The sequence below is a fragment of the Rhea pennata genome, chromosome 18, assembly GCF_028389875.1.
Source record: "Rhea pennata isolate bPtePen1 chromosome 18, bPtePen1.pri, whole genome shotgun sequence".
NCBI lineage: Eukaryota > Metazoa > Chordata > Aves > Rheiformes > Rheidae > Rhea > Rhea pennata.
The window spans coordinates 4,934,810-4,949,943 of record NC_084680.1 but is presented as its reverse complement, the minus strand read 5'-3'; the positions used below and the strand labels follow the sequence as shown (position 1 = coordinate 4,949,943).

The window sequence follows — 15,134 nt, the reverse complement described above, 5'->3', positions numbered from 1 at the left end:
AAACCCTGAGAGTTGCTTGAAGAGGCACCACAGGGCATGGAATCGCAGACTCACCAAGCTGGTGTTGGATCCTACATAAATATCATACTAGCTCTTTGTTGGCTTGCTTTTGGGCATCTATGAATGGATTTATATTGCACTTAAACAACCGGCCACACACTAGACCAATATTAGGAACCTGATCCTCTGTGAACATAAACCAGCACTGTTCTACTGAAAGAGTCTGGTGGAGAGAGGATTGAGGCTGAGTTTTGCCAAAGAGAGTTAGATATCAAACATCATTTGATTTTCAGTGGAATGCAGACAAGTAAATCATTAGGCTTCTTTGAAACCCAATCCCAAGGCCTTTAATTAGAGCACATCAGAAACAATCAAGGAACCCAGGACTGCTGAAGCAGCTTGAGACATTAACTCAGACAGCTTCCCAAGGAAAGCAGGAACTGCGCCAGAGAGGGCACACCAGAGTGTCTCTTACTTACAGGTACTCCTGGCTTCCCCGGATGTCCTGGTGGCCCAGCAGGTCCGGGCTGTCTCTAGATTAAAGAAAAGGAGGAAGGGCTGGTAAAACAGATCTCACTGTCACAAAGCTTGGAAAGAGGAAAATCCAGTTGACCAAGCAGAACAAAAAGCAAACCACAGAAACTTACTTAACAGCCCATACTCACCGGCCAGCCTGCATACAGAAGCTGGTAAAAGGATGTTTGCTGAAAAGAGAAGGGAGAAAAGGAAAATGTCAAAAAAGATTCCAATAGAGACACACCCTTTTTTGCTGTCTTCAAAGTCTTTTTTCTGTTGCTTAGGAAGACACAGCTACATACTATTCCTCCTATTTACCCGATCTTTTTTATACTAGGTGTATACACGCCTTTTGGTCGGCCACTGCATGTTTGCTGCCATCTGGCAGCAAAGCTTTCACGGTGTTTCACAGGGGACAGGCTGTTTCTCACCTCAAAGATAAGCCCTGAGCAGCCCTGGGGCCAGGAAACCCTGAGGAAAGCCATGAGACCTGTAACTGCTGGCTGCCATTTACAGGACCACCAAATTCAAAGGACAGACTCCTTCGCCACTGCAGTGACGCAGGACTCGCAGCAAGCAGAGCTACCCATGGTGCATGTGTCTCCCCAGGGAATGTGAATCGCAAGGTCCAAGGCACCTGCAGAGATTTGCAAAGAAGTGGTGGGAAGGGCAGCAGCAGTAAGGTGGCAGCAGGTACAGCTCAGCCTTGAATGCTCAGTTTGGGAGCTCGCTGCTACGGGGCAATTGCAGATAGGACAAACCAAAGATTCTGGTGAGTCCTCAAGCCAGATGTGGTGATCAGTTGCATGCTTAATGCTCCTGGAGTTATTCTCTTTGGATGAGAGCTATAAATCGGTGCAGGGTTAAAATAGAAAAATCAGGCTTTCAGCAGATAAACAGCACTATATAACTCAGGGTGGGTTACAGCTCTTATGCAGCCTGCAGACGCCAAGGGCAAAAGTCAAGGTTGTCTTCCTCCTCCAGTCCTGCAGCACAGCCCATCCATTGGGCCACCTGGGAATACTGTTTTTAAAAATAATGTACAGCCAGAGCATGTTTGGATATTCTGCTGCGTCTCTCCAGACCTCCCACGTTTCCCAGCTGGCATGGCATTCTCCCCCTGTTCTCCGAGCACTCAGTCCTCAAGGGCTCGCTTTTCCTTCCTTGCCACGGGGGAGGAAACCAAATTAGTCAAATAAAAATAAATCTGCTTCTGCTACAGAACACTCTTCTCTGCACAGCCTTTGCTGTCTCCCTCTACCGCACTGAGCACAGTGCCGATAGTTAAACACATAGGTTAAAGGAAATGGTTATACTGGGTTCTTCTTCTTCCAAGAGCCACGTCCACCCTTAACCCAGCCAGTCAGACAAACACATAGGTTTCTCCCACCAAGAGAATCAAGCTTCTCAATAATGTAATTTATGAGTTTCTAAACTGAGAGTTTGCGTAACTTGTTATGAAAACATCAAGTTTATCCCATGTTTGATGGGATGATCCATCAAACCCAGATGTTTTGACATAGCAGTTTGCCAGAGATCACATCACCATTTGAAACCCCAAATGTGGAGACCCCCCTTGGCAGTGGTGGCCAGGCAGACTTTCTCCTCGCTGCCCTGAGAAGTCAAATCTTTTAGGTACCTCCACATCAGAAGACCAGATGACCACAAAGGAAAAAAAAAACTTGCAAGCCACAGGAGTAGCTAAGCCCATACTATTTTTAACCTAGCATAAAGGTCTTAAAATTTCATGGCATAGCCATTCCCAAGTCAGTTTTCTCCAAGTTTTGGGCAGTGAGGGATGACCAGAAAACATACTGGTGCATCTCCAGGCTACCAGTTACCCTTGTATTCCTCCAGCAGCACAAGTCACAGATGCTCAGGAGCCAAAATGCGTGTTCCCTTCTCCTCCCTCGTTTTCACTCCACACCAGCTCACGGTGAGGCCAGACATATGGTTCAGACAGCTCCTCCAAACTCTGGCTCACATCAAAGGCTAAAATTCCTACCTTTGCCCCAAAAGAAGCAATTAGAAGAACAAAATTCCCATGTGCTCAGCAAGGTCTTTACCAGCTTTGGGCTTGGGCCTTTGGGAAACCTCTCCTGTCCCCCTCTAAAGATCAGTCCTCTGATATCAGAAGAGAAAGAATGGAAAAAGCCAAGGAACTCATTAACAAAAATAAACACAGACCTTTCAACATATGGAAACATTTCTAGTAATAAGTGGAGCTCTTGGGACAGATGATAGATGTATACATTTAACTAGCTCTAATGCTGCACTAGGCATCTTGGTTCCTTTCAAGTTTATCCCAAATTGATTAATGTGAGCAAATGTGCACGGTTCTTGCCGGTTGGCCAGGGCCAGGCCGTGGCTCCCCTCATACAGACAGTTCTCATTTTCCTCAAAAAACTGCTCATAAAAAACTTTTGGGGGGCTGGAGGCCAATGCTCTTGCCTCTTCTTGTGAATCAATGAACTCAGGTTCACTTGGGGCAGGATATTATTTCACTGGGCTTCAAAAAAAGAAACTAACATTTTAAAAGCATAAAATAACCCACAGGAGACATGAACTTTCACTTCAGAGCACCAGATGCCAAGAGAAGGGCATGGAAATTAATAGCTTTCTCTAATTTAAGCAGGAAACAGTCCACACGTTCCTTACAGCAGCTTTGGTCAGCAGAGCGATGGATGTAGAGATAAGTAAACAGAGGGGACAGAAGATGGGATCTCTGACTCCTGTATGGGATCTGTCCTGTGAAACTCCAGCACAAGACTGGGAGAGAGAAAACCCTTCTGACATCTTCCCAGGAAGTAGGCTATGCTCCCAAGCACGAGCTTTGCTTACCTCCCCATGCCATGCCATGGGGCAGCTAGCACACATTAGTACGATCAGAAATCAAAGCAGTTAGAGAGCTGCATTAGGTGCCGACCTTTCAGTGGTGGTAAGTCCCTAAAGGTTAGCTACTCTTTGCATGAAGCAATATTTTCTTTTGTTCTACAGTTACCAGCTTTCATTTTCCATCTTGACCTCTTGCCTTTAAAGTTAGGAGAAGAGATTAAAAATAATAATAATAAAAAAAAGATTCTAGTGCCAGAGATGTTTAAGCTCCCTAACTACTCCAGGAGTTGCAATTCTCCTTCCTCTTTCCAAGGCTTCTGGGACTTCAACAGCTACTTAAGTAAATACAGCCTGAATTTAAGATAATGATTCCCTGGGCAGCTCCTGCTCTCTGATGCTTCCTGTTCCTCTAGAGTTAGACTAGGCAGCTTCTTGGCAAACCCAGCGCCTGTCAACCTTCCGTGAACAAAAACACAGGACAGGAGCTTGAGTTTTGCTCCATTCCCTTGAGCAGTAAGGCTTGTTTCACTGGAAAGGAGGCAGGAGAGAGAATTCAGCGTCCTGGCAGCTGTAACTCTTTGGAGCGGTTCCTGGACGTCCCCGGCTTCCCACATCTTTCATGCCACATTGGCCTGAGAGTTTGCTCCTCTGACTTGCATTTCAAGAGGCTGAGCCTACTACAAAGCTCAGTGGTCCAAGGATGTCCCCGAGATCACAAGCGTTTGTCTCGTAAGAGCAGCATTGTCCAAAGCTCACGACTTCTGCAAGCCCTCTCCAAGTGCCCTGGTATCTTGTAGATGGCTCCACAAGCAGACAGCCCTACCACCCTCGCTCCAGCCAGCACATCACTTTTTATTCCTGTGCTATCTTGACAAAGATTAACAAAACACAGGGCCTGGAGCTGGATACAAAACTGCTTTGCACTCCCTGTAACACAACCCACGGCCCACTTCCAAGCAAACACTGCCACTAACTTTACCCAACTTTTACAGCTACAGGCCCAACAGCAGAACAAGCTCTTTGAGTGCCCAGTGCCAAAAGTACTGGGCCAAGTGCCGGTACATGAACTCCCAGGGATGCCAGGCCTGACACATGGGGCTGAGACCACAGCTCAGGGGAACAAGCAGTTCTCCACGTTTGGCTTCCCCAAACATGGCTGCAACTTATCGACGTCTATAAGTCAAGAGCATCACCCTGGTGTAGCCCAGGCACCAACAGCTTCCCAAGCATGCAGGAATTTGGGCAGCTGTTTAACCCATCTGTTACCAGAGCACAGCCATGACAGATCAGACCAGACACTTGATGCTTCAAGGGACTAAACACAAGTCAGATCCCCCTCACTGTATCATCTTGCCAGCATTGAAGGCATTTGCCCTGGAGCAGAGAAGTGCCACCACTCCTGCCCCCCACACACACCATTCACAAAGGAAGGAGTTGAAAATCAGAAGGGAATTGTCTCGCCCAGGGTCACGGTGTAAGCTTTTAAAGATCCACAGAGCTGAACTCTGGCCTCTCGCACCAGCCCTAATGGGCTCTACCCATAATACAGAGAATATTCCTGCTTTGGGGAACGTGAGCCCATTTTTTTTAAAGTGCCTAAGACCATTAGAAAACTAATGTCCTCTGATATTGCCCCGACAGTCTCAGTCACAGCTCACAAGGGAGTTTAAGTTTAAGCTCAACCACAGCAGGCACTCTGCTGCCCAGGTGCCAGAAACTCTAGATCTACCTATACGGGTCTTTGCAGTGATCAGGAGTCACTGTGCACCATGGAGGAACAGAAACAAGAACCTTTTTCCTTTGCTTGCTTCCACCTGCTGCATTTAGGAACAGATTAATGCTCTCTTCCCATTAACTAGAGTAGCAATGATTTCTTAACCACCACGTAAAGGTAAATTCAGGAGTAGTTATTTTGTAGCTTGCACAAGTTAAGCACAAACCAAATGTAATCAAAATCCTTATGCATGGTGTCTTCAGCCAGCTACGTGGTAGATGAAACATTCCTGCTCTGCCCCTGTCCCTTGCGCTCCCTGAAGCAGCAGAGATCTGTTGGCAGTGGAAGAGCCACTATTTCATCTGAGCAAGAAGCCTGATGGGAACAAACCCTGCCAGCCGGAGCCACAGGTCGCACAGCTGGGGCAAGGTGGAGAACTGGCACATGGTGGAAAATAGGAGTAATGCTTTGTAACCCGTTTCACAGAGCAGGAATGGGGCTGCTTTTCGCCTGGCTTGGATCTTCTTTGGGCTGTTAGACCCTACACAGGCTTGGTATGAATCTCCCTTGGGAGGTAACAGATGTGTGTGCAACATTGGTACCAAGATTTTCCAATCAGTTACAGGTAAAAAGAGGGATTTCTCTGTGACCACAGCTATTAGGGTGTGTGACTTGTGCCTTCTGGCTTTGTCATCAATCTGAACAAGATCCCGATACACTTCAATAAACTCCTTATTCCAGGCCTCTAAGGTGGTATTTGCTACTGAGACTAGTAAGGATAGTCTTTAAGTCAGGCTGCAACTGTAATTGAGAGGTGAACATTTTCCCAGGACAGAGACTCAGCACTGGAAAAGGGCTTATGACCTTTCAACACCATGCATCTCTGGGGCAGACATGGCCCATTGCAGCCAGCAGGCAATGAGATGTGGCTCGAAAAAGCATTAAAATATCAAAGGCCTTTGATATATCTTTCCTAATGCCATGCACAGTAGCATGCAACACAAAGGAAAAGGTATAAATTCCTATAAAAGGCATCCTGAGCCCATTTTATGCACAGACAGCTTCCACTGGAGCTGTTCCTAGCAAGGAGCATGTTTCTTCTTGGCATCCTCCCTCTTCCCCTATGTGGTTTTCATCCAGATGGCCTCTCCCTGTCTCTCTCCTCTCTCACGGCCCAGTTCCTCACAGCGGGCCAGGAAAAGAGGGCTCAGTCCTGTTCCCTTTGCTCCTGCACAGTGGTCACTCACCATGAACGTTAGCCAGTCTTCCTTGGAGTTCCTCCAGAGAACGACGGTTGGGACACCGGGGATGCCTGGAGGGCCTGGGTCACCTGGGGGGCCTGTCTGTCCCATGGCTCCAGGGTACCCCTAGAAAGACATGAGCAGGTTCTTAAAACTAGCTTGAGTTTTTGAGACAACACAGACATGCAAGGCTGGACACAGCTCTGATTCAAGGCAAACTCTGTTGGAAGCCTAGGTCTAGGCCTATTAAAAATTCCTAAGTTCAGTCCAGATCCTAAGTAACCCTGACACCTGGGAAAAAAAAACAATGAGCTTAACACACACATGCATGTGCCCAGACCCATGTACATGCCACAGGTATTGAAGCATACACGCAAGGAGACAGCATGACTTGGCAGTACCAGCAATTTGCTTCTGTACAGTTTGGATAAGATGGAAACGTCTGTAGAAATGAGGTTAATAGGAGGCTACTGATAGGGAAAGAGAGTCAGAGGGAAACATCAGTACTTGCTAAGAAGTCAATAGCAGAGCCAGAAAAACCCAACACCAGCCTAGTGCTCTACCACTGGAAAGTCTTGCCAAGGAACTACAACAACGCTGTGTGTTACCATCACACAGCTCTATCTGACCAACTAATCCACAGTATCGCAGCGCACCTGACAGTGTGCTGGTGATAACGTCCCTTCCTTCAGCAGACAATCTTGCATCTTTTGGCATGATTTAAGCAGGGCCCTGGGGCTTCCAGCACTAAAATCCCCATCAGCTCTGCTCTGGATCAGCCAAAGGTTTAACACATCTGAGAACCCACCAGCCATCTGCACTCCCGCTGGTCGCAGTCCAGGCACTCCCCTGGCTCTTCCCTTCCCCCCGAAAAAGGACATAGCTTATTTAAAGTCAGGATGGGCAATGCAGCACGCAGTCAAGATAATAAGTGGAGCTGTGAAAAATAGTGTGTGTAGAGTTTTAAAGCAGGAAGGCTCCCAGCAGCAGCATGGCCTTTGGATGAGACAAAGTCAGTGCAGGAGGACATATGCCCATCCTCTCTCCTTCATGTGGGGCTCTGTGACTCAAATGCACATACCACATGACGCAGTGTTAAAACATCAAACTCTTCCTCCCTCCTCAGCATTACACTCTGGTCTCTGGTGATGAGCATTTGCAGTTGGGTAAATTTTTGTCATTCTTTCCAGAAAATCCCACGCAGCCTTCTCCAAAGGCTGGAGGCCTCCAAAGGGAGGAGGAAAGGCTACCTGAAGCAAAATGTCGAAGCAATTCCTGAGCACAGGAATTCCTGCTTTAGGCAGTCAAAGGCTACCCAAGCTGGAGGATAGAGCCACAATACTGGAATTTGGGACATGTAGGTACTTGGTCTGTCAGCATCCCTCCAGGTGACCTGAGGGAAACAGCTTTATTTTCCTGCTCCACTGCCCCAAAGATAGAGCACTGGTGACTCCCTCTGCAAAGTCATTAAGTGGCTCAGAGTGGAGGAGTTCGTCCAGAGGGTTACCTCAGTCACAAGCCTGGGCTTAAACTATCCAATAAAAATAGTTTTCACTTCTTCCAAATGCACATTAAGGGGCCACCAGACAGCAAAAAAGAACGTCAGTTGCATTTGCCCCGGATCCTAAGCCACGTCTCGTAACCTTGCCCGTTTTCCAGGATACTCACTTTGTCTCCTTTGGGCCCCATTGGTCCACGTCTCCCTGGACAACCCTGAAAGGCAAAGAGCGAGAGCTGCATCACTCATTTCTGCTTGCCCCCCCCAATTCCCCTGTGCATGAGGAAGCTGGTACTGAAGGACCATGTGGACCAGCAGAGAGCCTGGGGCTGGCTGGGAGACCAGCTCTGTGAGCAGAACTCTTTCAACCCCAAGGAAGGAAGGACTGAAATGGCTGATTCAGCTTCCCGCTGCGAGGAAACCAATAGCACAAGCATCTCAGAAACATCTCCAGAATTGCCTCAGCAGATGACGCACCCCATTATACGCTGTTTTGTTCCCCCTCTCCTGCCCTGCTGTTAGCAAGCATCTCTGCCCCAACAGCTGTGGCAAGTAGAGTAATTCTCCTACATCCCTTGCAAAAATGACCAAGACCGCACAGCTGGGGGAGCAGAAACACATTTCCTGACACCTGGTGGGAAATGCAGAGCTGTTAGGAAAAAAAAAAAAAAAAAAAAAAAAAACATAACAAAGCTGGACTGTGGCCACACACTCAAACAGTAGTTTGGATGAGGATGCAGACATCTGCAGCTTTTAATTTATATGAGACTTGATCTGGCTCATCTCTAGTCAAAAATGTGCTTTTTGGCCAAGCAACGACCCCACTTCAGGGCTTAGTGAAGCATCTGTCTGGACAGAAACAAAGTCAGATGGGAGATCGCAGCTTTTCCTGATGAAAGAAATCTACCAGGGAAACGTCTGCAATAACTGAAATAACTGAAAAAACTGCTGGGCTGCAGCACAGCATCTGCTTGCATTTCTGCCGCTGAGCTAGCACGTCTGGCGGCTTCAATATAGTCTGCTTTTGTTCTGCACTCGCAAACTGCCTTGTCTGATCACTGTAGTAAGCCTGGGAATTTGAGCTCAGAGATGCTGAATGACATGGCCCCAGTGGAGATCATGTGTCAAAGTGAAACCTCGAGCCAGCTGGGCCTGGAAAGCAGTGCAGCCCTAGGGCCATGCCAGGACTTACTGCTTTGGTCTCAGTGCCAAGGAGACACGTACGATGCCCAAGTTGCATGTTCAGAAGCAACTCTGGCATTGAGGACATTTCACCAAGGGGACCTTCATCATCCAAAGTGCCTTGAATAGAGTTAAAGAACTGAGCCTCAGTTCCTAAGGTACCAGAGCCCATGGAGAGCTACCCCGAATCCCTCTGGGCGGGCACCAACACCCAGTGTGTCATGCCACCGACTGAAGGAACACATCAAGGGCAAATGAGAAGCATCAGCAATGGGAACACACTTACATTTTCTATTCAGAATTCACCCAAAGTGCCTTTTAACCAACAAAAAGACCTCCAAGATCAGATCTTCAGCTGACTCACATCAGAACAGTGCCCCTGAAATCACCACAAATACTTTTCTGTACCCTGCTTATTTATCCACAAGGGCAATACTCCAACACAGGGACAAGCTAAATAGTGTGCCCAGAGCCCGGTGCCAGCATGTGGCATTGGTGCAGTGCCGGTGGAGAAGACTGAAGCCCACTGGCCTCCAGGCTTCTGCTTGATTCATCTCCAGAGGCTCTTGGTCAGGCACAGCTGGTAAATGCTCTGACTCTCAACACATGAATATTGCTGAAGAAGGTAAAATAAAGCAATTCCCCCCATAAGATTAAAATATGTACCAGAACCAGCAAGGTCCCCTCCCCGTGCCAGGAGGCCCTTTCGTTTAGCACCTACCACCTCACTCTTAAGGAGCTGGCTGATTGCTGTTGAGTGACCACTTCTGTGGAACTGCTACTCATTTGAGAGAGCCGCTGGCATTTTGCTGAGGGCACCTTGGGCCCATAGCAAGGCTCCCAGTGCACAGGCCCCTCTTCCTTGTTCTGCTGCTGAGATAAATCAGGTACTTCATGAAGTACTGCCTTTCATGGGTCCTTTTCAGCAGACTAAAGAGTCCAGTCACTTATTTTGGGTGCAGCTTCTAGACCATCCCACGCAAACGCAGTAGTCTAGGTCCACGTTGGCTCATCCAGCTGAAATACCAGAGCAGCTGATGAGGTGTTTAGTGAGTCCTTCCTTTTAATGTGGTCAATAGCAGGTGTTAGCAGACACCACACTCATCTGCTCTCCTTCTCCATCTGCCCTTCTCCGCCACACTGCCCTGCATTCTCCAGTCTTCAGCTAGGGCTACCAGGGAAGCTAAAAAACGAACCTTTGCCAGCTGCCACCCCTCGGTTTCCCCTGCAAGCGCTGCCCATATCCACCCCAAGCATGAACACAGACGAGAGAAATCCTGCAGGCCAACAGTCCTAGCGCATGACAGACAGCGGAGGAGAGCGCAATAGGCACAACAGCACTCTCAAAAAATTTGACAGCACGTATTTCTCTTCCTTAAGCAGCTGAATTCCTCCCAAATTGATGTCATTTCATGTAAATCAAAAAGAAAGGCACAAAGAACCAGGAATAATGAATTGAAAGGCTGTAACATTTTGGCAGAGAAAATGAAAATTGATCCAAAAGATCTCTTAAAGAAGGAAGCTGGTATTTTGCTCTGCAAATCACACACAGTGCTGTTCTGCAACATAATCACTCTTCCTCCAGTGTGACCCGGCAGCTGTAATTGTACGTGTCATGATCCGACGGATGGCTCCGTTGAGGAAAGCAGAGAGACGGTTTTGCATTTGCCCATTATGTGAGTTCGCGCTGTCCCTGACACCACACGCCTCCATCAACATTCAATTTAAGTCTAGGAATAGAAAACACGACTGCTTCTAAACAACTAGTGCTAAGGTTGAGTAATAGAAACATGAAGAAAGAAAGGAAGGAAAAGAAAACCCTGGCAATACTTACCAACTGTTAGGAACCCCATGTGAAATACAGAGTCTACAAAAGCCAATAAGCTTTTAGATACTAGCAATACAATTAAATCACTGCAAGGAGGATTATCAAGATCATAAAAATCAGCAGCTTTTAAAGTCATAAGCATTTTCCACTTCTCACAATATTTTTCCCCACAGATCTCAAATGCCTTTATAGAAGACAGACCATTACAACTGGGACAGGGTCTGTGCCACGCTGCCGGCCACAGCTCTCCAGGATGAATCCTGCTCGCCAAAGCCAAGTGTCCTGCCCTTGCTGCAGTCCTCCAAGAGCAGAAGTGCTCTGGGCTGATGAAAGTGTCTCTCGGCATTTCCAAGGGCAGGGCAGCCTGGGCACATTTTCTTCCTCCAGACATGAGTATTTCAAGCCCAGGGCATTTTGAAGAGACATGTCAAAAGAGCAGCCCGAGCAGAGGAGCAGGGGGAAGGGGAAGAGCCATCAAGGCTCAGCAACAACTTGGGTCCCATTTTCAAAGCTGGAGAAGGACCAGCTGCCAGCCACTAAGCCAAGGACTTGCATTCAGTCTCCCAGCTGCAGCTCGTGCTGTTCCCTGGGACTGCGAAGCTGCCCAGGGAGGAGCAGGGGTTTGCAATCCCCTGCCCGGCCACAAACACAAACGCAAGCAGGCGTGAAATCCAGATGCACCAGAGGCACCTCTAAGCCTTCAGTGACTTTGCTGCTGCTTTTATATAGAGGCAATCCAGAACTCCCAATGCCCATATAAAACCCCGAGCTGCGAACGGGGAAGCGATTAATCAAGCAGCCATAAACAGCTCCAGGTTGGCACTGAGCACACTATTTGGAAAAGGAAAGGGGGGACAGCGACTAAAGGGAAAGACGCTTTGCATAGGCAGGTGTAAACGTGCAGGCACGTGCACACTGCCTTCACGTCCGAACTACGCCAGGAGCGCCGCTCGTGTCGCGCACCCCGTCCCCTCCCAGGCGCTCAGGGCACAGCCCGATGAGATACGGACTGGTTTCTCCTTCTCGATTCCCTCGGAGGAGCCCATCTCTCTGTTTTGCTTAACTGACTGCAACAAACCAGCCAGGTCTGAATGTCACCCTCATGACACTAAATACAGAAGAAGCTGAGTAGTTTCTCCTAGATTCCTTTTCTGAGCTCTACTTTCTCTCCCTGCTCTTGCTGGGTACAGGTGCCCCCTCCTCGAGCTGCGCTCAGGAGGATTATGCACCATGTGCCCCTCCCTCCCCAACAATTTTCAGGGCTTGCTCTCAAAGAAAGGAAAAGGGTTTTCATTTTTGAGGTTGCTTTTTAAGCTAAACTCCAGAAAATGACAACACCATTTTTTTTCCCCTAAAACATGACAATTTCCCTGATTGACATTACTAGTGAAGGTGGGGGGGGGGAACAAGCAAAAATGTTGACACTAAAAATACATTATTCCCAAACCTTTCCTGTAAGAATAACCTGATATTTCATCTTCAGACACCTACTCAGTCTGACTCCTACATCCTGGTGCCTTGGTAGGGACACCCAAGGTGACCCAGCAGGAGCTGACGGTGTGCTGCAACTGAGTGCAAAGTATGAACACCAAAACCTTAGATAAGGTTGAGTCAAGTTTCCAAAGGAAAGCTTCAACATGCTTTTTAACAAAGGTTACTACAGCAGGATGCTTATTCTTTTTGCTTCTTTCTTCCCCTTCCACCAGTCCTGAGTTGAACATGTTGCAAAACACCTACAGTCGCCCCATGATGGAAGTTCCCAACACGGTCCTGGCAAGCAGCACTTGGCCACAAAGGTACTGGGAGTGGCGACAACGCTTCGGGAAGGGTTGCCAGGCTCGAGGAATGGTTTTAGCTAAAAGGGGAGTAACTTAGGCTGAGTCCAGCCTGCCGGGAGCCTGCCTGCGTGCATGGTCAGAGACGCAGGTTCAAGCCCCGTCACCAAACGGCACCATGAGCTGATCGACATCAAGAGCAGAGCTTTGGCCTTTCTCTGCTTTTCCTGGCAGGACTTTCATCCGCGCACGCAACAAAATCTCAGTGTTTTCTACAGGGAGGGGAAAAACAGTTCTCTCCCAGCTCTCGCACTCCCTTCCCGCGTTTCCTCCCTCCCCTGACGGAGCGACAGCAGGGCTGTCAAGCGGCATGACGTTTCTGCGACTCCTGGGATTTTTTCACCGTCTTTAGCATCTGTTCCCTTTGCTATTTTCTTCTATTTTTTGCAGGCAATAGCTGCGGTAACGAGAAGATGGCTCGAGGGGGAAGCTGGCAGTCCTAAATTTAACCAGTGTCCTACGAGGCCTGACACACTGATGACGAACGCCCATGAATGTTCACAAAATGCATTTTGTCTGCGAGAGAGGGCTGAGAGGGATTAATCTCTTCACCAGCACAGAGCTCCCCCAGGTCCGATTACTCTGCGTTACCCAGGGCCGAGTTAGTTATCGTTAGAGACCCAGCCGAAGCTGTCAGAGGAGAAATCGCCGAGGTGTCATCATGCGGCAACTGCAGGCGAAGGATGACAATTTAGTGGCAATCAGTCGGGCGCGCGGCTGTCAAAACAGCCGCTCGAACAGACCTGATCCACAGCTTCCCACTGAGAAACAACCCCGAACGCCAGCCCTGATCTCCGAGATGTTCCAGCCCGCTTTCACTCAGCTGTGCACCGCGAGAAGATGAGAATGAGCTCACGGTCATTCGCAGCAGTCCAGCCGGGTGACTGATAGTCACACACACGATTCCTCTACAGCCAAAACCACTGAATTTTAATAAAATGAAAACAAAATTAGCATATAATTTTACCTGAAGAAATAAATAGGGAAAAAATATCATTAAAAAAAAAAATCAGATACTTCTCAATGGAGACTGACTTTTTCTCTAAATCTTCATCTATCCTAGATTTACCAAGACAAGAAGTATTTTTTTTTTTTAATACAAGGGATGAATAATCTGAAAAAAGTATTGTATTTCAAGACAATGTAAATGTTTTGCTCCGACTCAACACAATTTTTGGGGTGTCACATTGCTGAGGAAGCAAAGGACTGCAATGCCAGTGGTGACCACAGGCCCCCTCCAGAGAGGGGGCTGGAGAAGGCTTCGGGGCATTGACTGTGCCCCATTCAGGGCCCATCAGCCCAGCTCGGGCCAACAGGACCCACATGAGATGAAAATCAAGAACGTGATTAAATGCCTTGAGACCATCTCTAGGGCAGGGGAGATAAGGACACCATCCTCCTCTTCCTCTTTGGCTTCTCTTGAAGCTCCCTGAGCGAGATTAGAAAACCTGCTGCCTATCAAGGGGAATGGGCTGATGCACGGATGAACACTGCATGCACGAGGAAGGTTTATCTGCCTGGTTTCTTATCGCAAAGTGCCCGGATCTGCACTCAGCTGGCTGTGCCCAACACCCATCACAGTGAGGAGGAAGAGTTGCACCCACAAACCCTGTCAGATACCCTGGGGAAGGATGGTGACTACCTGGTCCCACAGGTCTGACCCAGGCTTGGGAGAAGCATATGTAGGAGGTAAAGCCCCTTCTCAGACCAGCACAGACACCAGCAAAGGCAACAATCCAGCAACTGGACTTGAGCACCTCGCCTGTCTACACCTCCCTGCCTTCCCCTAAATCCATGTGCTTTAGGACTAAGGGATGCTTCGAACTTGCTCTGGTTGTTGCTCCATTGCCTCCAGATAGCCCACAATACGCAGGCTGCCTTCAGTCATCTCCCCATGCACCCTTTCCCACCCCCAGTGATCTCTTCCTCTACTTACAGGCAGACCTGGTGGTCCTGGCAGCCCTGGTGGTCCTGGCTTCAAGCGAACCTGCTGTCCATCCACCACTGGCAGGACCCCTCGCTCTTGGTGGTCTGCAAGGCCCTTGGCTTTGCTCCCAGCCACACTGTGGTGTGCAACACCTTCGCCGAGTCCTGCCTGTGGCAGGGTTGTGGCAGTCTCAGGCCTAACTGGAGCTTCTGAAGGATGCTCCAGGATACTTCTGACCTCCCCCTTGCCTGGGGACTCAGGAAAGACCTTAGGTATGTTTCTGTCAGAGGTGGCTGTCCGACTGACTGATGGAGAGACTTTGGAGAAGGAAGAAGGGGTGTCCAGATCAACAATGGCATCAATGGGTTTGCTGGGAGAGAGCCACATGCGGGAGCCTGCATCACCCTTCAGCTTTTCCGTGGTGACGTTCTCCTCCTGCGGATCTGAGGCACGCTCCTTCTTGGCAGCTGGTCTATTTACTTTGGCCAAGGCTCCTGGGAGGATAAAAGTGCCATCAGCCACTCCAGCATCATGATGATGCTCAGGAAAAAGGGAGGT

General features: G+C 48.6%; 1 protein-coding gene across 1 annotated transcript in view; it reads right to left on the bottom strand.

The window, feature by feature from the left end:
• Positions 1-15,134, bottom strand: part of LOC134148809 (collagen alpha-1(I) chain-like) — a 114,983-nt gene that overhangs the window by 41,156 nt on the left and 58,693 nt on the right. Inside the window, exons 7-11 of the mRNA XM_062591304.1 lie at positions 14,586-15,070; positions 7,975-8,019; positions 6,313-6,432; positions 666-704; positions 480-533 (exon numbers count right to left, since the gene is read on the bottom strand). Coding sequence (XP_062447288.1) covers positions 480-533; positions 666-704; positions 6,313-6,432; positions 7,975-8,019; positions 14,586-15,070 — 743 coding nt within the window. The remainder of the gene's footprint in view (positions 1-479; positions 534-665; positions 705-6,312; positions 6,433-7,974; positions 8,020-14,585; positions 15,071-15,134) is intronic.